The following is a 26,399-nucleotide window of genomic DNA, read 5'->3' on the forward strand; positions in this document are numbered from 1 at the left end:
AATCCGATGAGACCGATGACCTCGCTGTCTGGTCTCCTTCCCGAAACATCCAACCAATCATGTGGGCATACAGTTTCCTCAAAATGGTGTTTGGTTCAAACGATCGTGTCATGCCCTGGTATATTGTTCAGTACCTGGGCCACTTTTTTGGGTTATGAAATCATCTACAAAAGCTGTAACCACTCTGAAAAGCGGACAAACACGTAATCTGTCCATAATTCGGGACTCAAGGCGTCTGTTGCAAGACTCTGAACTGACCGCGCTGCTTCCTGCGCAGGAAGTTTCGTCCACACCAGGAAGCCGCAGCTTCCGCGAGCCCAGACAGCCACCGCCAGTGTTCGAGGAACACACAGTGTGTTGTGTACTGTGTACAGTGGACCTTCCTTGGTGACCGACCGCCTCACTGGGTGTACCAACACAGCGTACAGCAGAGCTGTAGCACTTTTGTCTTGCTTTTGCGTTAACGTACTACGCTTCGTATACCGTAATTACTTATTTAGTTACCGTGTCAATATTAAGAAATATAGGACGTGGAAAGTGTGTCACTGTCAATAGGAAACTAACAGCAGTTTCTACAATGAATTTACAAGTAAGTACCTAACTATTCTCTCTCATTTTTTAAAACCATTTGTGCCTTTTTGGGAGCTTGGATATCCGTTCTTTAGTCTGTACTCTACTGTGACACTGTCCAGCTTCACACGTTCCGCTACAGAGCCGCACACGATATCTCATGGCCATAAGGCACTAGACCAATTCATACTGAAGCCGGTTAAAATTAAAATTAAGACCAAAACAGGTTAGCGACCCGAGTAACACTGTTCAAGCAGAATCTAAATAGAGCAAAAATACGTGTCGTTCGTAACAGTGGGCGTCTCCAGAAGTCACGATAGCGTTCCGCGTACTTCGAGGTATACACACAATACACAATGTGAACCAGAAACCCATCGACAAAATTTCCTGGTTTCTGTTTAGTATTTTCTAAGAATTTCGGTTGAGGGTGCAGTGGACTGCGACGGCTAGTTACAGAGTAATAATGTGATTCTGATTTATTCAGGTTGTTACCCCTAAGGTTGGGATCCGAATAATATTACTTTTATGACAGTGTGTCTCCAACCGAGCTGGTGCTTAGACACAGCAATGGTTGTCATATTTGTTCTAAAGACGGCTTGCTGTTTTAGCCGAAACTACTTACGAATGATTATAAATAGTTCTGCGATCTTGACTAATATAGTTAATTCAAATGAACAGGAAAAGCAACATCCAAACGTTATACAGTATTATTAATGTGCCGCTTGACACATTGAGGTGCATTAAATACCTAGGCGTAACGTAGAAAAGCGATGGGAAATTAAACGAGCATGTAGCGTCTGTAGTAGACAAAGCTAATGGTCGACTTCGGTTTATTGGGAGACTTTTTGAAAAGTGTGGTTCATCTGTAAGTGATAACCGGTGTAGAACAATAGTGTGACACATTCTGTTAGTGTTTCGGATCCGCACCAGGTCGGATTAAAGAAACACAACGAAGCATTGCAGAGGCAGGCTAATAGATTTGTTACCGGTTGGTTCGATCAACACGTGAGTGCTACAGAGATGCTTCGGGGCTCAAATGCGAATCCCAGGAGGGAAAGCGTCGTTCTTTTCGAGGAAATCTACTGAGAAAATTTACAGAACCGGCATTTGCAGCAGACTGCAGAACGATTGTATTGCTGTCAACGTGTCTTTCGTGTATGAACCACGGGGATAAAAGGAATTATGCTACGTACGGAATCACATAGACGGTCGCTTTTCCTCCCTCTGTTTTAGAATGGAACAGGAAAGGTAAAAATTAATAGTGGTAGAGGGTACCCTCCGCCACGGACTATAAGGTGGCTTGCGGAGTATGTTGTTGTTGATGTGGTCTTCAGTCCTGAGACTGGTTTGATGCAGCTCTCCAGGCTACTTTATTCTGTGCAAGCTTCATCTCCCAGTACTTACTGCAACCTACATCCTACTGAAACTGCTTAGTGTATTCACCTATTGGTCTCCCTCTACGATTTTTACTCTCCACGCTGCCCTCCAATACTAAATTGGTGAGCCCTTGATGCCTCAGAACATGTCCTACCAACCGATCCCTTCTTCTAGTCAAGTTGTGCCACAAACTTCTCCCCAGTCCTATTCAATACCTCCTCATTAGTTATATGATGTCTGTATGTAGATGTATACCTTGATACCAACTAGGGGTAACGGAACGGATAGGAAAGCTGCAATGAAGATCCTTGAGATTCGTCGCGGATTTGTTTAATCAGCATGAGTGACCCTGGTTGCATTACACGTTCCCACCTCTCACCGTATGACGGTATGTCAAATCTGGACTAACATGATCGTTTTAGTGTTGGAGGTATAATGTTATGTGAGCGTACTGACCTCCAAATCTTTGAACACGTAACACTCACCGGTCAATGACCCTGTACCCTTCCGCATTTGCGTCTTTTGAGGGGTTGAATAGACCCTGATTTCATTTTTTGTGGATGACAATGCGCGACCGTATCGAGTAGCACAGGTGGAGGAGCTCTCGTGACGAGAGCATATTTTGGAAATGGACTAGCCTGGTCGCTTCCCCGACTCAAATCCTATCGGCAACGTGTAGGGTGCGCTGGGGAGACTTGCTGCAGGATGTCCGCTCGCACTATCGATCATCAAGCATTTGTCAGCCGCAGTGTTTTGTGGAGTAATGGAACAACATAACACAAGAACTTACCAACAGCGTGGCTAGCATGGGGACACTTTGCAGAATATGTATTACCGACCGTGGTGACCAAGCACTCTGGTAAGTAACAATCACCGCTTTTTGTGGCATCCACAGTACGTCATGAATCTCATTAACGTGAATGTAATAATTTATTTGAGGATAGGTGCCATTTCTGTTCACGTGATTGCACATTTCTTTTAGTTACTTTCTATATTATACTGTACCTTTCTGCGTATGGTCTAACTTTCATCGCGCTTTGTTACTTCGCAGCGACACGCCATGCGAAAATTACTTTAATCCTTACATTTTACTCATCCGAGTCTATTGACTGTAAATATCACTTTACACGTGTGTCGGCAATTTAATTTCGAACACCCACTCTAGTGTATCAAATACGATAAACGCCACTTTTAGGTTTCTACGTTCTACTCTTCCTTGTCATCCACTAACTTTCCTTAACTGCCTTAAATGCTAAGCCTCTATAGCTAGATCTTCCAGTTTTCTCAGTTTAGTACTATTTTGTTTTAGATTTATTCATTGACCGCTATTTTTGTCGCGTTATTATTAATGCTTGTTGTGCTACGTTGTACCATTAGTTTCTAAGGTTTATGTCCACTGGATAAAAGGAAAACTTACCAGCCAAGCGACAGTTGTCCCGTGAACGCGAATTACTTCTTCGTTTCCCCTGTTTCAGTGTCTGATAACAACCAGCAGGACTGCTGAGAATAGTGTCGCTGATGTGGGGTGACCTTTCCTGGTCCTCTATCGACTTTAAATTTCTCGCTGCCCTGATGAATTCTAATGGAATCAGTATATGATGATAATTTCATTAAATGTTAAAGGGCTGTTATTATAGATTTTAATGTAACATTTTAGATTCACACAAAGCAGGAGGACTTTTGTGAAGTTTGTATGATAGGAGATGAGGTATTGACGGAAATACAGTTTTGAGGATGGGTTCGTGAGTCGTTTTTGGGTAGCTCAGGCGGTCAGCACTGGCCCGCGAAATGCAAAGGTCCCAGGATCGAGTCCCTGTCCGAAAAACAGTTTTCATCCCTAAGGAAGTTTCACAGCAGTGCACACGGCACTGCAGATGGAAAAGTTCACTATGGTAAAAATATTTTCAACGTCTATGAAACCCAGACAAAACGATACTTTATCTTGACTACTCAGTTCTGTAATTATAGGCGTTGTCTTCTTCCACAGAAATTCCGCAAGCAATTGTGCAGCTTGCTTTTGTCTTATTTTGCCTCCGGCTTCAACCATTTGTATTGAATCAATTACGAATGCATCTTCTATCGTCTTTCTTTTGTGAACACCTCCTAAGGCTTCATACACATAATGTGCTATTAATACCGTTGTTTTTCAGTTTAATGTTACTACAAGAATTTCTTTCGCCTACGAGGTCTGGGCGGTTAGATGTCACGATACTGTTTACCAAATTTAATTTTTCAGATTTGATTCTAACTATAAGGTCGCTTCGGGTGTCTTTATGATTTTCTTTCCTGTGTATGATAATTCCCTAAGTTCTTCATTCTTAATTTAGGTAGCCTTCACATCGGTACCACAAAGAAGATGCGTCCCTGTGTTGCAGTACTTTAGACCGTACATTCAACTCGACCATTATGATGATATTTTTCTCTCCTGAATAAAAATAGATTCACAAACACGGTACCGAGCAAATAATATATGCTAGTGCGTATTAGATTTCAGTAAACTCTAACAGGTAGTCTACTGATAACTGAGATACGATTATACGGTACATATACGCCAATACGTAATTATCTCAGTGACATAGACTGTTACAGCCCAGAAGGTTGTACTGGCAGATGCGATATAGTTATGTAAATGGAAACTTCTGGGTTTGAGTTACATTTCTTGCGTATTACCTTTCATTTATCCACATTTTGAGATTTCTTCCATTCATAAACAGCAATGGGTTCAAATGGCTCTGAGCACTATGGGTCTAACCATCTGAGGCCATCAGTCCCCTATAACTCAGAATTACTTAAACCTAATTAACCTAGGGACATCACACACAGTCATGCCCGAGGCAGGATTCGAACCTGTGACCGTAGCGGTTTTCGCGGTTCCTGGTTGAAGCGTCTAGAACGGCTCGGCCACACCGGCCGGCTCCAAAATGCTCAGAAAAGTTCCTAAACATCCACCAATCTTTAGTCGAAGTGGTTCTGCTGTATGGCACATATATATAAATATTAGTTATTTATTCACCCTCTGTTCTCCCCGAGTGGTCAGCGCGGCGGTCTGTCTCACCGAGGTGCTCGGGTTCGATTCCCGGCTGGGTCGGAGATTTTCTCCGCTCAGGGACTGGGTGTTGTGTTGTCCTCATTATCATTTCATCATCACCAGTAGAAGGAGACGGTAAACCACCACTGGAATCACTTCCCTAGATGCTCATGCGGTGGACCACTCTGACGAGGCTTTCCCCATGACAAGACCTGCCGTAAAGCAGAGCACAAAGTTTGTTGTTGTATTTACCCTCTGGATTTTCCTCAGTCACAATTCGTTAGTGACATACCAGTGAACTCCCGACCCTGAATTGTTCAAAGAATTGAAATCCATGTATATAACAGCTTCAAAAGTGTGGTTACTTTACAGATGAAAAAGTTTGAATATTGATCGTGGGTCTGCTTTCCAGGTAGGACTTATAAAGGAAAGATACGAAGAAAAGCAGCACGTTCCTTCATAGTTTCACTTAGTATCCACAAAAGGGTCATGGAGGTGATCAGTCAGCACAAGTGAGAGACAGAGAGGAATTCCGCATTACTGAACGGTATACTGTTACAATTCCGAGAGCGTATGTTCCCTGAACAGTCAACCAGTGTAGTGCTTCAACCTACGTGTACCTCATGGAAAGACCGTAAAGATAAAATTGGAGAGATTCAAACCCACAGAGTGGCTTAGCAGCAATCGCTATTCCCGTGAACCATACGCGACTGGAACAGGAAAACGGGACGTGACAGTAGTACACAATGTAACCTCCACCAGACACCGTAATGTGGCTCATAGTGTAAATGTAGATGTGAATGAGTTATAAAATCAGAAAAGGGTGTAGAAAAGGTTTGAAAATAAGTTTAAAGTTCTTTCGAAGTCGCTGAGTGCTCTCGTTATCAAACACTGGAAGACTATAGCTTGGATAATTTCAGTTCAATTTTAATCGGGATTTTTTCGCGCATCTCAATGTTTGTTGTCGTTTCTCCTGTACTACAAGTCGCACAGAGACATAATTTTGCTGGCACTTACATTGGTACATTTGGATGCTGTCTTCGAAGTGTTTTGCGAATAGAGTTAGTAGTGAAGAAGCAATAAATTAAAACCCCATGCCTGATACCTCTGTTTTACTGCATTAACAGCGAAAATATAATCTTTTTTTTTTCATTTCATAATATTGCTGGAGGTATCAGTAAGAAAAAGTTTCGTAGAGGTTTGAAACTTGTGTAAAGTTTGTTGCAAGTTGCCAACTGCTCATGTTCGCAGATACTGCCTGATAGTAACTAGGGTAATTTACATGCTGTGTTTTATGCTGCCTAAAGATATATTTGCACATTCCACCTATATTACTTGACTTCTTGTGTTAAACATTTAATATAGGATACAGCTCTTAATGAGTTGATTATAACAGCATTTTAAATTTCTAAATTAGGACAATATCTGCATGAAATACTGGGAACGAAATTTTTGGTTCCCCTGAAAATCGTTAGGCAACCGGCAACTGGGACAATGCCCTGACTTAACCTTTCACACCACCATGAAACACCACACACAAGATTTTCATATTCTCTCGCATCCAATGTACAGACTACTACCCCTACAGAAAAAGACCCGTAAGATATTTCTGTAGGAAATGTAATGGAACGATATTTTGTAGTGGGATAGGTCTCCGCTGGAAGCGACGATTTTTGAGTTATTCAGAAAAAACGTGTTAGAAAGTCAGTTTCGAACTTTTTTTAAGTACTTCTAAAAGTGCAATCTCTAGCAATAAAGCTTTCCAGTACAAAATTTAACTGTACTAAATTACCTAAAAAAGACCATGTCAGCTTTTTCTGTATTTCTAATAGTTTGCAAGTGGCGAGCTAGAGACGGTGAAAATCCTGTGTGTGGTATTTAAGCATCTTGCTGGTTGCGTGAAACCCAGGGCTAGGGGCAGCTGAATCACCCTGTATTGATACTGCTGTACCTTACGCAATAACAAGTCTCTGGCGCTATCAAACTATCAGGTAAAAAATTACCTACAAAAGTTACAATGTGTTTAAAACGCAAGTCTACGTAGTCGCTATAGCTAAAAGGAATACTGGATGTACTAATCCATGAAAACTGGTGTGTGGAGTGAGTTTGGCGGCTGTACTTCAGTGTAACGGTAATTAACTAGCAGCGCATCGCCGTCAAAGCTTATTAAATTTCGCCCGTGGCTACAATAGTGGCGAGAGAGAAACGCGAGCTTGCCGCAGCAGCAGCAGCAGCAGCAGCAGCAGCGGCAGCAGCGGCGCCGCTCGGCTACCCTGTGGTGCAGCGCCGCGGCCCGCCCGTTTCCCCAGCCGCTCGCCAACGCGCGCGCCGCCCGTGTGTACCCAACTGCGCTCGTCATTAACGGCCGCATTGTTACTGGCGGTGGTTACCGAACGCAAAGCCATCACACAGAGTTATTGAGTTAATAAGCAGCCACCTCTAGATTATTAACACGGTCTAATGTATACCGCGCCACCGGAGTTGCGCGGGATGCCTCGTGTTCCATTAGTGCTTGCGATTCCCGGATGGCTATTTTCGGTTTATTTGAAATAATCGGTGAGATTCCCTTCCAGGGATGTGAGCTAGATCAGATCTGAAGAGCTGGGTGAGTAGCAATCTGCAACTGCATTAATGGAGCTTAGCTTGACACAGCCACTATTTCGCCAGCAATATTTGGACATACAGGGTGGTCCATTGATAGTAAGCATCAAACGAAGAAACTACAAAGAACGAAACTTGAAGGGGGAAACCAGATGGCGCTATAGTTGGCCCGCTATATGGCGCTGCCATAGGTCAAACGGATATCAACTGCATTTTTTAAAATAGGAACCCACGTTTTTATTACATATTCGTGTAGTAAGTAAAGAAATATGAATGATTTAGTTTGTGATAGATGGCGCTGTAATAGTCACAAACGTATAAGTACGTGGTATCTCGTAACATTCTGCCAGTGCGGACGGTATTTGCTTCGTGATATATTACCCCTGTTAAAATGGACCGTTTACCAATTGCGTAAAAGGTCGATATCGTGTTTATGTATGGATATTGTGATCAAAATGCACAACGGTCGTGTGCCATGTATACTGCTCGGTATCCTGGACGGCATTATCCAAGTGTCCTGACCGTCCGCCGGATAGTTCCGTTATTTAAGGAAACAGGAAGTGTTTAGCCACATGTGAAACGTCAACCACTACCTGCAACAAATGATGCCCACATCAGTAGCAGACAAACTTGGCAAGAATCTGGAATCTCAAAAACGTCGGTGTAGAGAATGCTACATCAACATAGATTGCACCCGTTCTCTATTTCTATGCACCAGGAATTGCATGGCGACGAATTTGAACGTCGTGTACAGTTCTGCCACTGGGAATAAGAAAAATTACGGGACGATGATAGATTTTTTGCACGCGTTCTATTTAGCGACGAAGCGTCATTCACCAAGAGTGGTAACGTAAATCGGCATAATATACACTATTGGGCAACGGAAAATCCACGATGGCTGCGACAAGTGGAACATCAGCGAATTTGGCGGGTTAATGTATGGTGCGGCAATATGGGAGGAAGGATAATTGGCCCCCATTTTATCTAAGGCAATCTAAATGGTGCAATGTATGCTGATTACCTACGTAGGAGAACCAAGCATCCAGGGTGCAGGATTTGCCGTAAAAACGAAAATAGTGAAAGATCTTCGACTTACACCTGTCTCAATTAATGAAAGATTAATGAAAGACTGATGACTCTTAGAGTACCCATTGGTTCAGACAGATTCGTCACCTTCGTCTCTGCATATGCTCCTGCTTTAGACAGTGATGAAGACACAAGGAATCAGTTCTACCACCAACTGAACAGTACTCTCTCTAAAATACCCATTCAAGATAAATTAATTTTACTTGGTGATTTCAATGCCAGAGTGGGAAGGGACAACCGTTTTTGGAGAGACGTCTTGAGTAAACAAGGGGTGGGAAATTGCAATGCAAATGGGTTGTTACTTCTTGGTCTATGTGCTGAGCACGAGCTTTTCATCTCCAAAACCCAATTCCGTTTGCGTAACCGCTATAAGACCACAGGGATGCACCCACGCTCCAAACATTGGCATCTTATAGACTACGTTATTGCGCGACAGCATCTCATCACAAAAGCAGCACTAAACATTGATGAGTGCTGGACTGACCATAGACTTTTAGTCAGCCGTTTGAGAGTACCAAAGTATCGCAAGCCACGATCCCACTTTTCAAACCCATCACGCAGAAAATTCAACATAAGCAATCTGAACAACAAAAACCCACCACGCAGAAAATTCAACATAAGCAACCTGAACAACAAAAACGTTCGCTCACACTTCCAAGACATACTGTGAAACAACTTAACAAAGCTCCAGGAACCACAGATGACGTCGAACAAGAATGGACCACATTAAAGAACATCGTCAAAGAAACTGCTGAGAATGTTGTTGGTTTTAGTCCACGGAAAAGAAGTGACTGGTTTGATAACAACCATGGAGAAATCCAAGCCATCATCAATGCAAAGCGGGATGCTTACCTATCCCTTGATCAAGATCCGTCCTGCGCAGAAAAGAAAGCACACTTTCAAGAACTCGAGCAGAAATGTCAAAGTGAAATACGGGTAATCAAGAACAAATGGTGGCAACAGAGTGCCACAGAACTCCAAAATCTTTCCGATGCAAGGAACCTGCGTGGCTTCTACGCTGGTATTAAAGAGCTGTATGGACCTATCCGCTCCTCATCAGGAACACTGAAAGCTGCTGACAACTTCACCATTCTTACTGAAAGTCAGAACATCTTAAATCGTTGGAAAGAGCACTTCAGCTCACTGTTAAACCGCCCTTCTACTGCCGCTGGAGATTTTCTCAAAAATGTCCCACAGCACCCTCCAAAGCCCTGGACGGCTGATCCTCCAACTTTTCAAGAATTTTGCAAAGCACTCAAGAGTGTGAAACCTGGGAAGGCTCCTGGACCTGACAGCATCCCGATGGAGCTTATTGAGGGTGGCGGCTTGCCTCTAAAAACTAGACTCTTCTCACTCATTCTACTAATGTGGGAAACCCGCAAGGTACCAGCTGACTTGAACAACTCCACAATTGTCACCATCTTCAAGAAGGGCGGCAGAAGCGTCTGTGGTAACTACGGGGAATATCTCTACTCTCTGTCACTGGCAAAATTTTTGCAAGAATCCTTTTAAATCGCCTCCAGACACTTTTAGAGACTATACTACCTGAGTCTCAATACGGGTTTCGACCTTCAAGAGGGACAATTGACATGATTTTCTGTGCACGACAACTACAGCAGAAGTGCAGAGAACAGCAAAAGCCTTTACTACTTGTTTTCTACGATCTAGAAAAGGTCTTTGATACAGTTCCCAGAGAAGCCATGTGGATGGTCTTAAAACGCTTCGGCTGCCCTGAACATTTTGTTGACCTGTTTGAAGCTCTCCACGATGATATGACTGGACAGGTCCCGTACCAGAATGAAACGACTGATGAATTACCAATAACAAGTGGGCTTAGACAAGGATGCGTTCTTGCACCAACATTATTTGCATTGTATCTGGCAGCTATGCTTTACGAGACAACCTTAAACAATGCAGGAATAGAACTAAAGTACAGGTTTGATGGAAGATTATTCAACCAGTCAAGACTCCATTCAAATAGGTTCACCAGTACCACTCGTGTGACAGAGCTGCAGTATGCTGATGACAATGCTTCTCCAGCTCATTCACCTGCAGAGTTGCAGCTGTCAGTTGATTCCTTCAGCAGGGCGTACGAACGATTTGGTCTATCCATCAATAATCCAAAGACAAATGTGATGGCGCAGCCAACTCCTGGCTCCTTCGTTCCTGACTTCAGCATATCCATTTATGATACACCCTTGGAACAAGTGGACCATTTCCTCTACCTGGGAAGCAAACTGTCATCTAACTGCTCATCTGGAAAAGATGTGGAGAATAGATTACGTGCTGCCCGTGTAGCATTTTGACGTCTTACAAAGCGTGTCTTCCTGAATAAAGACCTAACACTGTACACCAAACTGATGGTGTACAAAGCTGTAGTCATTTCCACCCTGCTATGTGGTTGCGAAACCTGGACGTTATATCGCTGCGATCTGAAGAAACTAGAACGCTTCAACCAACAGAAGCTAAGATATATCATGAACCTGAAATGGAATGACTTCATATCCAACACGGCTGTTCCTGAGAAAGCAAACATGCATATCATGGAAGCTCTTATCATTGGGCATCAACTCAGATGGGTCGTACATGTGCAGTGGATGAAAAATAACACACGCCAAATGCTGTACAGCGAAGTGAGCACAGGTAAAACGCCACGATGTGCCCCTCTCAAACGTTATAAGGATCAGTACAAGTAAAATCTGAAAAACTTGAACACCGATCCGAGTAACTGGTCCACAATAGCAGATGACCGAAGTCGCTGGCGCTCAGTTACTCAAATGCTCTTCAAAACTTTGAGCTGGAACGCCGAAGAATGGAGACGTAAACTCCTCCAGGCTCAGCCACGTCCTCCACCTTCCATCAGCTGTAATGTCTGTGGCCGCCTGTTCCACGCTAGGATTGGATTGCTAAACCATCAACGACACTTCCACGCCTGAACTGTGACAAAGGAAATCTCAGGAGAGAAATGAAAACTCGGATACGAGTATCAGCCGACGACCTACTTAATTCTCTACCGATGTTACTACAAGATGTTTCACTGCATGACAAAATGGCTATGTACTTCCAACATGATGGATGTCCGGCACATAGCTCGCGTGCGGTTGAAGCGTTGTTGACAAGTATATTTCATGACAGGTGGATTGGCCAGCACATTCACCGGATCTGACGTCCCCGGATTTCTTTCCGGGGGGGGGGGGAAGTTGAAGGATGTTTGCTATCGTGATGCACCGACAACATCTGACAAAATGCGTCAGCGCATTGTCAATGTATGTGCGAACAGCACGGAAGGCGAACTACTCGCAGCTGAGAGGAATGTCGTTACACATATTGTCAAATGCATTGAGGTTGGCGGACATCATTTTGAACATTTATTGCGTTAATGTGGTATTTACAGGTAATCACGCTGTAACAGCATGCGTTCTCAGAAATGATAAGTTCACAAAGTTACATGTTTCACATTGTAACAACCGAAATAAAATGTTCAAACGTACCTATGTTCTGTATTTTAATTTAAAAAACCTACCTGTTACCAACTGTTCGTTTAAATTGTGAGCCATATGTTTGTGACTATTACAGCGGCATCTTTCAAAAAGCCAAAAATGTGGTACAATTAAAACGTTTATATTTCTTTACGTACCACACGAATATGTAATAAAAATGGGGTTCCTATTTAAAACAACGCAGTTGATAACCGTTTTACCTATGGCAGCGCCATCTAGCGAACCAACCATAGCGCCATCTGGTTTTCCCTTTCATGCTGTACAAGTTTCGTTCATTGTAGTTTTTTCATTTTACGCTTATTTCGTGAGATATTTGGCCCGTTCACGATCAATGGACCACCCTTTATATCTGGGAACATTAATATGGGGTGTGTCAACACATCGCATTCATCACGGCTTGAATTCTTTTCTGTAATCTTTGAATGAGATATCTGAACGCCTGTGGAGGAATGGCAGCCGAATCTTCAAGAGCCGAAACCGGAGAAAAGGTTCAAATGGCTCTGAGCACTATGGGACTCAACTGCTGTGGTCATCAGTCCTCTAGAACTTAGAACTACTTAAACCTAACTAACCTAAGGACATCACACACACCCATGCCCGAGGCAGGATTTGAACCTGCGACCGTATCAGCAGCGCGGCTCCGGACTGGAGCGCCTAGAACCGCACGGACACCGCGGCCAGCAAACCGGAGAATGTAGTCATATTGAACGCTGGGGTCTGGAAGGCAGTCGCCTTTTTAACTCATCCTACATGTATGTAGTTATGCAATTGAAGCGATGAATGAAAATTTGTATCAAGGCTGGTGTTGTGGCATGATGGCAATTTGTACTGAGGAGGAAGGCGCGCTAAGCTATTCCGTGCAGTTTTGCAAACCCGCTGCGCCAGGGTGGTGTAATGCCTACTGAGCAGGAGACCTGGGTTCGAATCAATGCCTTTGTAGAAATTTTCGTTTGACGGTTTAGTCCGCATATATACTTCATTGACGTTTCAGACTTGGAATGGTCTCTTGTACTATACTGTTTCATTTGGTTACAACACCTATGCCCGTGTTTCATCAAGTATCCGCTGTTGTACTTGATGCTGGGGTGCTGTTCCAGTGCTGTTCGAGGTTAGGGGGAATGACCGGTAGGCTGAAGAAGGAATAGGAATTTTGACTGAGGAGGGATGCATGCTGGGGTAGTCCGCGCAGTTGTGCAAAACCAATGTGCCCGCGTGTCGTAGTTGTTTGGGCATAACCTAGGCGAGCAGGAAACCTGGGTTCAATTCCCAGCATAAAGTTTTGAGATTCGGAAAGGTCTCTGATAGCATATAATTTCAACGCAAAATATATTCCATTTGGTACAATAAGGGAGTGTGGCGAGGCCAGTCCGTTTCGGGAATGTTACTGTTCACATACAATTGCCCCAAATATGGTGCTTTGAGACAGAGTAAGTTGTTACGCAGATATTATCACCGTCTTCAAACTGTTCCTCCAAAGTACGCGTTTCACAATGCCGTAAAATGTGTTCATATGCTTCTGCACTTAGCATTTTCTGAAGCGCGATAAGTGTACCGCAGACTAAGCACGAAACACACCCTCAAATCGTAGCACCACCTCCTCTTTGCAAGTACTTGACTGTTGGCGTTACACATGACGACAGGTAACGACCCTCCAGGCGTTCGACGAACGGAAACCCTTTAGACAGATTGGCACCCCATAACGTGCCTTCTCTCCAAATCACACGTTTCCAGACATCCACTGAGTACTGGCGTCGCTTGTTACACCACCGCCGGCCGAAGTGGCCGTGTGGTTAAAGGCGCTGCAGTCTGGAACCGCAAGACCGCTACGGTCGCAGGTTCGAATCCTGCCTCGGGCATGAATGTTTGTGATGTCTTTAGGTTAGATAGGTTTAACTAGTTCTAAGTTCTAGGGGACTAATGACCTCAGCAGTTGAGTCCCATAGTGCTCAGAGCCATTTGAACCATTTTTGTTACACCACCTCAAGCGTCACTTATTATTGACTACAAGGAAAGATCTCTGGCTTATGAGGCGCTGCTAGATCGTTATACTACATTCCTTATAACACTCAACACAAAGTTATTGTGCTAGCTGTACTATCGGTAGCACTTTGGAAATGACGGGTGATTCTTTCCGTAAATTTCATACGATTTCTTACAATAACCATTCACAATGTCCGACGGTCCCTGATGTCCTTTAAATGAGGTCTACTTGGTCTTTAAGTACTGTTGTTCCTTCGCGCTTGCACTTCACAATCGCATCATCAACAGTCGAGTTGGACAGCTTTGGAGGGGGCATCTTTAGAGGAGTTGAAATTTTCCTGATGCGCTTGGTACCCAGGTGCCATGGAATAATTATTCTGTGTTCGAGGTCACTGAGGAGCTCTGACCTGGAGGTTCCGCCATTACCGTGTCTCTACTGACAACGCAATGAATTTATACTGGCGCGTCGGCCTCTCGTGATACCTAGTGTTAGTTCAGCGTTAAGCAGGCGCGTCTGATTACAGTACTGGCCATTAAAATTGCGGCACCAACAAGAAATGCAGATGATAAATAGGTATTCATTGGACAAATATATTATACTAGAACTGACGTGTGATTACATTTTCACGCAATTTGGGTGCACACATCCTGAGAAATCAGTACCCAAAACAACCTCCTCTGGCAGTAATAACGGCCTTCATACGCCTGGGCATTGAGTCAAACAGAGCTTGGATGGCGTGTACAGGTCCAGTTTCCCATACAACACGATACCACAGTTCATCAAGAGTAGTGACTGGCGTATTGTGACGAGCCAGATGCTCGGCCACCATTGACCAGACATATTCAGTTGGTGAGAGATCTGAAGAAAGTGCTGGCCAGGGCAGCACTCGAACATTTTCTGTATCCAGAAAGGCCCGTACAGGACCTACAACCTGTGGTCATGCATTATCCTGCTGAAATGTAGGGTTTCGCAGGGATCGAATGAAGGGTAGAGCCACGGGTCATAACACATCTGAAATGTAACGTCCACTGATTAAAGTGCAGTCAATGAGAACAGGAGGTGACAAACGAGTAACCAATGGCACCCCATACCATCACGCCGGGTGATACGCCAGTATGGCAATGGCGAATACACGCTTCCAATTTGTGTTCACCGCGATGTCGCCGAACACGGATGCGACCATTATGATGCTGTAAACAGAACCTGGATACATCCGAAAAAATTACGTTTTGCCATTCGTGCAACTAGGTTTGTTGTTGAGTACACCATCGCAGGCGCTCCTGTGTGTGATGCAGCGTCAAGGGTAACCGCAACCATGGTCTCCGAGCTGACAGTCCATGCTGCTGCAAACGTCGTCGAACTGTTCGTGCAGATGTTTGTTGTCTAGCAAACGACCCCATCTGTTGACTCGGGGATCGAGACGTGGCTGCACGATCCGTTACAGCCATGGGGATAAGATGCCTGTCATCTCGACTGCTAGTGATACGAGGCCGTTGGGATCCAGCACAGCGTTCCGTATTACCCTCCTGAACCCACCAATTCCATAGTCTGCTAACAGTCATTGGATCTCGACCAACACGAGCAGCAATGTCACGATACGTTAAACCGCAATCGCGATAGGCTACAATCCGACCTTTATCGAAGTCGGGAACGGGATGGTATGCATTTCTCCTCCTTACACGAGGCATCACAACAACGTTTCACCAGGCAAAGCCGGTCAACTGCTGTTCGTGTATGAGTAATCGTTTGGAAACTTTCCTCATGTCAGCACGTTGTAGGTGTCGCCACCGGCGCCAACCTTGTGTGAATTCTCTGAAAAGCTAATAATTTGCATATCACAGCATCTTCTTCCTGTCGTTTAAATTTCGCGTCAGTAGCACCTCATCTTCGTAGTGTAGCAATTTAAATGGCCAGTAGTGTACTTTTGATCAGGTTGTGTATCTATGCGTAATGTCGCAAAGCGAATAGAATGGGACCAGCACGTAAGGTCCGTTGTACGGAAGGCGAATGGTTGAATTCGGTTAATCCACATAACTTCTGTGTTCTGCTCCCACAAATTTTGATTTAAAGAGGACATCAAAGTAATTTAAAGCGTGCTGCTAGAGTCGTTACCTGTAGGTTCGACCAAGACGCCAGTATTACGAAAATTTTCTATGAACTCTAATGTGATTCCATAGGTGGAAGAAGATGTTCTTTTGAGGAAACTTTTCCCAATAACTTTGGAGAACCGGTATTTATGGCAGCCTTCAGAACAATGCTACTTCCATCAACGTACAACTAGCGTAACGTCCGCGAAGAAATCACGGCCAGTATCGACGCATGTAGACAGTTACATTTCCCTCACTGGATTTGCGAGTAGTGGTAGAACGGAGTACACTATGGCATGAATCATACGGGGGCCTCTGAGCTAAATAGAATTTGTCCAAGTGACTGTGAAGCATGTTTCAGAACGGTTCGTGTTGCAGGACCCTGAAAGGTTTGAGAGTAGCAGAGATGCCGTAGTAGGCTGTTCAGTAAACTCGCTGTTACTGAAGTGATATTCATATTCTCACTCACTGGGGTGGGCCTCTGCAACTGACTTCATTCCCAATGAACGCAAAACCGAATATGGGCCTCTCTGTGGTTGACACGACAGAATCTTCTTAGTGAGTGTATTCGATATATGAAACGAGTAATTCGCTCCTGATACTACCGAACGCGTCCCTCCAAGAACGCAATATAGCGAATAAATTTCAAAACGGCGTAAATAGCCCACGTATGTTACTAAAAGGAACGGAAACTTTAAGAATTTTCCTCTTTCCCTATGGTTGATCTTGGAGATGTATTTCAGATGTTTCTTCCTTGCTCAATCCACTTGATCTTACGGTACTGACCTGAGAGGAAATTGTTTTAAACCTCATTAATGCTGTTTTTCGAAATGTTCACTAGCTTTAAACATTTTGATGTTCCACAATTGCCGGCCGGTGTGGCCGAGCGGCTCTAGGCGCTTCAGTCTGGCACCGCGCGACCGCTACGTTCGCAGGTTCGAATCCTGCCTCGGGCATGGATGTGTGTGATGCCCTTAGTTTAGTTAGGTTTAAGTAGTTCTAAGTTCTAGTAGAAGAAGAATGGGTAGCTTTGAGGGATGAAATAGTGAAGGCAGCAGAGGATCAAGTAGGTAAAAAGACGAGGGCTAGTAGAAATCCTTGGGTAACAGAAGAAATATTGAATTTAATTGATGAAAGGAGAAAATATAAAAATGCAGTAAGTGAAACAGGCAAAAAGGAATACAAACGTCTCAAAAATGAGATCGACAGGAAATGCAAAATGGCTAAGCAGGGATGGCTAGAGGACAAATGTAAGGATGTAGAGGCCTATCTCACTAGGGGTAAGATAGATACCGCCTACAAGAAAATTAAAGAGTCCTTTGGAGATAAGAGAACGACTTGTATGAATATCAAGAGCTCAGATGGAAACCCAGTTCTAAGCAAAGAAGGGAAAGCAGAAAGGTGGAAGGAGTATATAGAGGGTCTAGACAAGGGCGATGTACTTGAGGACAATATTATGGAAATGGAAGAGGATGTAGATGAAGATGAAATGGGAGATATGATACTGCGTGAAGAGTTTGACAGAGCACTGAAAGACCTGAGTCGAAACAAGGCCCCCGGAGTAGACAATATTCCATTGGAACTACTGACGGCCGTGGGAGAGCCAGTCCTGACAAAACTCTACCATCTGGTGAGCAAGATGTATGAAACAGGCGAAATACCCTCAGACTTCAAGAAGAATATAATAATTCCAATCCCAAAGAAAGCAGGTGTTGACAGATGTGAAAATTACCGAACTATCAGCTTAATAAGTCACAGCTGCAAAATACTAACACGAATTCTTTACAGACGAATGGAAAAACTAGTAGAAGCCAACCCCGGGGAAGATCAGTTTGGATTCCGTAAAAACACTGGAACACGTGAGGCAATACTGACCTTACGACTTATCTTAGAAGAAAGATTAAGGAAAGGCAAACCTACGTTTCTAGCATTTGTAGACTTAGAGAAAGCTTTTGACAATGTTGACTGGAATACTCTCTTTCAAATTCTAAAGGTGGCAGGGGTAAAATACAGGGAGCGAAAGGCTATTTACAATTTGTACAGAAACCAGATGGCAGTTATAAGAGTTGAGGGACATGAAAGGGAAGCAGTGGTTGGGAAGGGAGTAAGACAGGGTTGTAGCCTCTCCCCGATGTTGTTCAATCTGTATATTGAGCAAGCAGTAAAGGAAACAAAAGAAAAATTCGGAGTAGGTATTAAAATTCATGGAGAAGAAATAAAAACTTTGAGGTTCGCCGATGACATTGTAATTCTGTCAGAGACAGCAAAGGAGTTGGAAGAGCAGTTGAATGGAATGGACAGTGTCTTGAAAGGAGGATATAAGATGAACATCAACAAAAGCAAAACAAGGATAATGGAATGTAGTCTAATTAAGTCGGGTGATGCTGAGGGAATTAGATTAGGAAAGTAGTAAAGGAGTTTTGCTATTTGGGGAGCAAAATAACTGATGATGGTCGAAGTAGAGAGGATATAAAATGTAGGCTGGCAATGGCAAGGAAAGCGTTTCTGAAGAAGAGAAATTTGTTAACATCCAGTATTGATTTAAGTGTCAGGAAGTCATTTCTGAAAGTATTCGTATGGAGTGTAGCCATGTATGGAAGTGAAACATGGACGATAAATAGTTTGGACAAGAAGAGGATAGAAGCTTTCGAAATGTGGTGCTACAGAAGAATGCTGAAGATTAGATGGGTAGATCACATAACTAATGAGGAAGTATTGAATAGGATTGGGGAGAAGAGAAGTTTGTGGCACAACTTTACCAGAAGAAGGGATCGGTTGGTGGGACATGTTCTGAGGCATCAAGGGATCACCAATTTATTATTGGAGGGCAGCGTGGAGGGTAAGAATCGTAGAGGGAGACCAAGAGATGAATACACTAAGCAGATTCAGAAAGATGTAGGTTGCAGTAGGTACTGGGAGATGAAAAAGCTTGCACAGGATAGAGTAGCATGGAGAGCTGCATCAAACCAGTCTCAGGACTGAAGACCACAACAACAACAAGTTCTAGGGGACTGATGACCTCAGATGTTAAGTCCCATAGTGCTCAGAGCCATTTTGTTTCACAATTTTGCAGAGCTGCATTCGTGGCAATAGACTTCTTCTAGCAGATTTCAATTCCAACAGTGGCAATATCAAAGCGACATGATGATGATATCAGTCCCTAGTAAATTTTTTCCAAATGTTGTGAGGTTATTAAGATGTGTTCCCCTTACTCCTCCCCTTTGCCCACCATGTCTCTCAACGAATTCCTCTTCTATATTCATCAGCTGCTTATCACATTTCCGAAATGAAGCTGACTTCACCGTACGGTAGTGACAGTATATGTTCTCCTCACCGCGGAATGTTTGGCGGGACTGCTTTATCACAGTGTTCTCCAAATATGTTAATTGGATCTGCTCGAGGCACTGCCTAATGTTACGATATAGCTTTAAGTATTAGGACCGAACACTATATTTGAGGTCTGTACATGTTCGTGGAGTGATGGGTTTCATATTATAGTGAGTTCGTCACGTTTATCTCCATCGATTTATTGTTGATTCACGTATTTTCATTTATATTAGACCATAGGTGAGAGGTCTACCTAAAAACCGCGCACTTTACTTGGATCCTCTCTGATCATTTAAAATCGAATGACTTCGTGCAGCATCTGAAAGGTTACGCTCGTTCCTAACCTTAGCTAACGTAACAGCTCTGTGCGATGTTCCAGCAAGCAGCCATTGTGAGCGCAGTACTGAGTCGTCTGCGGCCTTACGCCTAGTGATTTTACAAAAGTGAGCGAAGAGGCTGTACCTGGTCCTTCTACAGACACGTTAAAATATTACACCTTCGCAGTTAAGTTGGCTGGCGTTGTAGAGGGAAGCAGGGCTTGCTGTAGCAGGTACTAGCCAGTTGCGAGTTTACGCTCCCAGCGTCCTCTGCATAGCTGCCAACTTGAAGTGTGTTATTAGTAAACTTCGTTGGTTTTTTTTTATTAAAGGCGAGCCCTCATCACAACATTCTCAGATCCACAACTCCCGAGGATATACTTGTGGTAACTAGTTTGTTTAAGATTGTAGGTCCACGTCTTAACTCTATATTCACAAGCAACAAACAGAAACTTAGCGCAGTGTTTGTTTTTTATCGTTCCTTAAAACATAATCATGTTAGTCCACTTTCACCTGGCATAGTCGGTGTTACTACTACGTATTTTATAGAACCGAATCATCAAAATCGTTCTGCAACTTAAATGGTCTTCTACATCTACATTTACATGATTAATCTACAATTCACAATAATGAACTTGGCAGAGGGTTATTCGAACTACCTTTATACTATTTCTCAATCGTTCCATTCTCTAAAAGTACATGGGAAAAATGAACACTTCTTTCTGTACGAGTTTCAGTTTATCTTATTTCTTTACGTTGATGTTTTCCCCCTAAGTATGCTAGAAATTGCACTAGAAGATCTCGCCACAAAGGAAATCGCCTTTGCTTCAATGATTGTCTTCCTAACTCGCTTATTACATGCACGACGCTCTCCCCTTTCGCCATGATACAAAACGAGCTGTCCTCCTTTGGACTTTTTCTGACAATGCCTGCGTTTAGCTCGGAGAGTTTCTCTTATTATGGTGCCACTCCCAGCCGCCTCCCATCATTCCTGAGGCATTACACTCTCTACGTCAAGATTAATATCTCATGAACCAATGAATATTTCTGCTGCTGCCGATGGCGCTGAGGATAAATTTTCCTATGATTTATTGGATCAAACGAGTGTTGAGACTCTTAGATTTCCCTTTTGTTTGCAGTCAGACGATGTTTGTAGTATGTTGATTGAAATGTGTTGACGTTGGCATACAACACGTAAAAACATACAAAATCGAAATTCACTACAAAAATGTCGAAGATAAAACTACACAGAATTTTTTAAATTTATTGTACAAAATAATGCATTTTAATCAGATAAGATATCTATACTTGGATTGTCCCAGGACGAAGTATTCGTAAGGTATCGCTGCATTTATGAGTGTCTCAATTAATTGATTTTAATTACGACGTTGTCATTTGGATGAAACAAATTACCTGTAACGAAGTAATTCCACAACGACTGTGATACTTCAGTTACGTGTTAATATATACATATACGTGGGCCGTTCAGAAAGTAACCTCCGGTTGATTTAAAAAAATACACCAAGTTAAATAAAAATATTTTAATATATACATCTTACAACTACATCTTTGCACTATTTTTCTACATAGTCCCCATAGCGATTGAGGCACTTATCGTATCTCTTCACAAGCTTTGAAATTCCTTCTGCACAAAAATCACCCGCTTGTGCCTGGAGCCAGCCTGTGACCGCATCTTTGAGCTCTTCGTCGTCATCAAACCGCTGTGACCCGAGCCATTTCTTCAAATGCATGAAGAGGTGATAATCACTTGGCGCCAGGTCTGGGCTGTAAGGTGGATGGTTGATAACGTCCCACTTGAAGGACTCAAGAAGGGCCGTTGTTCTGTGAGCAGAGTGAGGACGGGCGTTATCGTGCAAAAAAACGATACCAAAAGTCAGCATACCACGGCGTTTGTTCTGTATAGCCCGTCGTAACTTTTTTATTGTTTCACAGTACACGTCTTGATTAATGGTCGTACCACATTCCATGAATTCAACCAACAACACCCCTTTGGCATCCCAAAACATCGTTGCCATCAGTTTTCTGGCAGAAAAATCTTGCGAGGCTTTTCTTGGTTTGGTAGGCGAATTGGAATGTGCCCACATCTTTGATTGTTCTTTTGTCTCAGGGTTCACGTACTTAATCCAGGTTTCGTCATCGATCACTATTCTGTTTAACAATGGTTCTCCTTCGTCCTCATAACGTGACAGAAAGTCCAATGCAGAGGCCATTCTTTGAGTTTTGTGGTGGTCGGTAAGAATTTTGGGCACCCATCGTGCACAGAACTTATGGTAACCCAATCTTGCTGTCACTATCTCGTACAAGAGAGTCTTAGAAATCTGTGGAAAACCAGTAGACAACTCCGACATTGAGAAACGTCGATTTTCACGAACTTTTGCATCATCAACTGTCTGAACGAGTTCGTCAGTCACCAATGATGGTCTACCACTCCTCTCTTCATCATGAACGTTTTCTCGTCCACTTTTAAATAAACGTACCCATTCACAGACAACTCCTTCACTCATAACTCTTGTTCCGTACACGGCACAAAGCTCACGATGAATAGCTGCTGCAGAATATCCTTTGGCTGTAAAAAACCTTATGACAGCACGCACTTCACATTTGGCGGGGTTTTCTATTGCAGCACACATTTCAAACTGCCACAAAAACTAAACTAGAGCAGGTACGACGTTCACTCGACCACGGCTTGATGCCGACTGACCTGTTGAGTGCGTGAACGCACAGATGGCGTCGCTACTCCCCCCACAACCCGCACTGTGACCAATCGGAGGTTACTTTCTGAACCGCCCTCGTATAAAAAAAACTGAATAATTAGTTGAGCAGTTCTCTCAAATGAGGCCTTGTATGGTTAATTCATGGAAGATATACCCCAAAAAATCTATTACCTCATAGTGGATAAGAGTTGTTCTCATTTGCAATACGTTCTGGTACAGCTATGGATCATTTCTGAAAGATAAACCAGCTGTAAGACTTCAATAACCCTTATAAAACAAGTACAGGTAACAAGACCAACACGGAGTGAGACGTCTCTAAAGAGTGTAATCACAGAATTGGGGAAAACTGAGATAAATGCAGGGAAAATAACTGCAAAGAAACCTTTGCTAACAGAAGAAATACTTAAATTAATAGACAAAATAAGGAACTAAAAAAATGCACAGGGAAAGAAAGGAATACAGCAATATAACTCACTTGGGAATGAAAGCAACCGTAAATGCAGGGAAGCTAAGGCCAAATAGCAGTGGGAGAAAATTAAAATAACAGAAAGAAACGATCGTCTGAAAGAACTAATTCAGCATTTTATTAAGTAAAAAGATCCTTCGAAAAATCAAAAGCAAGAAGATCAACGTTAATAGTGCAAGAGGAATTGTGTTACTAAACGCAGAGGAGAGATGGGATACGTGAATACGTCTATGAGGGAGAGCTCTTACGTGCCGACGTGATGAAAGAAGAAGTTGCAGTCAATATGGCAGACCTAGAGACTACAGTATCAAAGTTAAACCGACCTTTAAAAACTTGTGATCAAATAAGGCGGAAAGCATAGAAGTCGATTACATTCCTTCGCAATTTCAGAAACCATGCGGGAAGTGTGAACCAAATGACAATTCAAGTTGGTTTGTAGTATAAATGAGGGTGGAGACGTACTACCCGACTCTCAGAAAAATAATCCCGAAGAAAATAACGGCAGATAAATGCGAAAACTACCGGACAGTCAGCACAACAACAGAAGCATCATAGTTAATGACAAGAGTAATGTATAGAAGCATGGAACAGAAAATTGAGGTTCGAAGCCATTTCTCGACGTAGACAAAGCGTTTGACAATGTAAAATGATTCAAGGTATTCGAAAGTCAGAGAAAAATATGAGAAACCTATACGGAAAGACTGGTAGTATGCAGCATGTAAAAGAAATAAGGAGGCACAGCAAGCGCTCCGACTAGAAAACGTACCAGCAGGACTGCATTCTTTATCCCCTAGTCATCAGTCTGTACCTCGAGGAAGCAATGACGAAAATAAAAGATTGGTCGTGTAGGGAGATTAAAATTCAGGGTGCAAGAATGCCAACGCTAAGATTCGCTGTTAATATTACTACCTTCATCGAGAAAGAATTACATGACGTACTGAACGTGGACAACGGTCTACTGACTACAGAATATGCTGTGACAATAAACATAACAACGACAAAACTAATAAGGAGTAGCAGAAACAAGTTTAGCGATAAAATTAACATCAAAACTAGGAATCTGATGTAGACCTTCGAAAGGAAATAATGTACGACGGACGAAGCAAGCAGGGCATAAAAGCAGACTAACACGGACAGACAGTAACCCTGGCCTTAATTTCAGGAACATTTCTTTGAGGATGTAACTCTGTAGTACAGCACTGTATGGCATTGAATCAGGGAATGTGGGGGGACTCTGAGGAGAATCGAAGCGTTTGAAATGCGACATCAAGGAATATTTTCTATTGGATCGGGGGAGCTGTGAAGGGAAGACCGAGATTGGAATACGCCCAAAAAGTAATCGAAGACGTTGGGTCTAAGGGCTACTCTCAGATGAACAGTTTGGGACTGGAGTGGAATAGGCAGGTCCATCAAACCAGGCAGAGGAATGATGGTGGTCCAGAAGGAAAAGTGATTGAGAAATATAGCTTCAAGCAATAACATTAGTCACCATCAGTCACTGTTATGTCACTCCAGAACCAAACTTCGTTACACGGAAATATAGGTTATGTTGAACAAAAATAGGCCCTTCGTCTGAAGCATTCGATTAGGAATAGATGTATAAATTGAGATTCGATTTTGGAAAAGAGCAGAGAATTCTGAAGAATTTAGAGGTTGGTGATAAAATGTCTGAGTAATTTGTAAAGGTGTTGCAGGATAAGGTGCGCTGAGAAGTAATTTTGAAGGAAAAAGATTCGATAAGTTGCGCCATTTCAGATTAAATTAGCATTGATGGTAGCCGATCAGATCGTTGCACGTGCGAATTCAGTCACTTGAACGCGCTAACATGTGGTAATGCACAGACGTCTGTGGTTTCGTGAGTTACCTCCTGTAGGACCGCTCCTGGGCTCGTGACCATATCGGCTGGACCCGTGACGCTTGGGAAACCGTGACCTGGTCAGGTAAGTCCCGATTTCAGTTGGTAACAGCTGGTGGTAATGTTCGACTGTGGCGCATACGTCACAGTCATGGACCAAAGTTGTAAATTAAGGCACTGTTCAAGTTGATGGTGGATCCAACTGTGTGGACTATGTACGCATGGAATGCACTGGGTCCTTTGATCCAACTGAACAAATCATTATGTCGAAATAGTTAAATTCGGCTACTCGGAGACATAAGCAGCGATTCACGGATTTCATGTTCCCAAAATACAATGGAATTTTTTTGGATGACAATGCACCGGTCCCCCGTCACAATTGTTCCCGGTTTTGTTTGAGGAACATTCTGGACAATTCGGGCGATATATCTGACCACAGACCTCCCGACATGAATCCAATCGATCATTTATGAGACGTAATCGAGAGAGCAGCTCATTCACAGAATCCTACACCGGCAACACTGTCACAGCTATGGATGGCCACAGGGACAACATGGCTCAATATTTTTGCAGGGGACTTCGAACGACTTGTTGAGGCTATACTAAGTCGAGTTTCTGCACTACGCCGGGGGAAAGGAGTGTTAACGCCGTATTGCGAGGTATCTCAATACTTTTGTCACCTCATTCTATATCCCAAGTGATAGGGCGGCAGGTTTTCTGGCCATAAAGGTTCTGGAATAGTTAGTGAGAAGTCAGTGTAAGTCACCCTCTTCACTGTCCAGTCTCCTTTGCGTCCCTCGATCCTCGCCCCTCCCCACCCCCGTCCATTTCCTCTCCTGTCACACCACATTCTCCACAGGAGAAAGAAATACGTAGCTAGTGCTCTCATTTTAAGAAATACTGATGGACTGATCATTATGTTGTGAACCTGCACCTAGTAGATCCCGTGACAAATCCCAGGTAGCAACAATTTTCAAGAAATTTTGTGTTCCATCTGCTGTGTGCCATTTGGGTATTAGTCACAACTCGCAATACACTTGGTTCCTAGGTGGTGCACACCAATCTTTCGTTTCGCTGTCGAAGAGACAGCATTTTTCTTCTTTCATGTTAGCGACAATGGTGTGCTTCCGGGTGTTCAGCAGAGCTGTTGTTTGCATTTTATGCACAATATTTCTCCAACCTACCCAGTCGTCATCTACAAGTGCCACAAGTACTGGACTCCGAGTGGAGTATGAAGTTTCCCATCTCTGGTGGATGTGGTGGCTGGCAAGAACGTAATACGTTAACTGAATGCCGGACCCAAGCCCCGTTTAAAGTGAAACCTTATCTCTTAAATCCACTCTCACGGTTGATCTGATATTCTTCACGCTAGTATTTTGTTCGTTAGGTTGCTGTGTGGAACTGTGTTGAAAGTCTTCCGGCGTTAAAGAACACGGTATCTACCTAGGTGTTGCAAATGCGTCTAGTGG

General features: G+C 43.2%; 1 protein-coding gene across 1 annotated transcript in view; it reads left to right on the top strand.

Moving 5' to 3' along the window:
• The first annotated feature begins 336 nt into the window (after positions 1–336).
• Positions 337–26,399, top strand: part of LOC126473361 (platelet glycoprotein V-like) — a 61,999-nt gene continuing 35,936 nt past the window's right edge. The window contains exon 1 of the mRNA XM_050100371.1: positions 337–589. Within this exon, the coding sequence (XP_049956328.1) occupies positions 578–589 (12 nt within the window). The 5' untranslated portion in view covers positions 337–577. The remainder of the gene's footprint in view (positions 590–26,399) is intronic.

The sequence above is a fragment of the Schistocerca serialis genome, chromosome 1 (assembly GCF_023864345.2).
Source record: "Schistocerca serialis cubense isolate TAMUIC-IGC-003099 chromosome 1, iqSchSeri2.2, whole genome shotgun sequence".
Taxonomy (NCBI): domain Eukaryota; kingdom Metazoa; phylum Arthropoda; class Insecta; order Orthoptera; family Acrididae; genus Schistocerca; species Schistocerca serialis.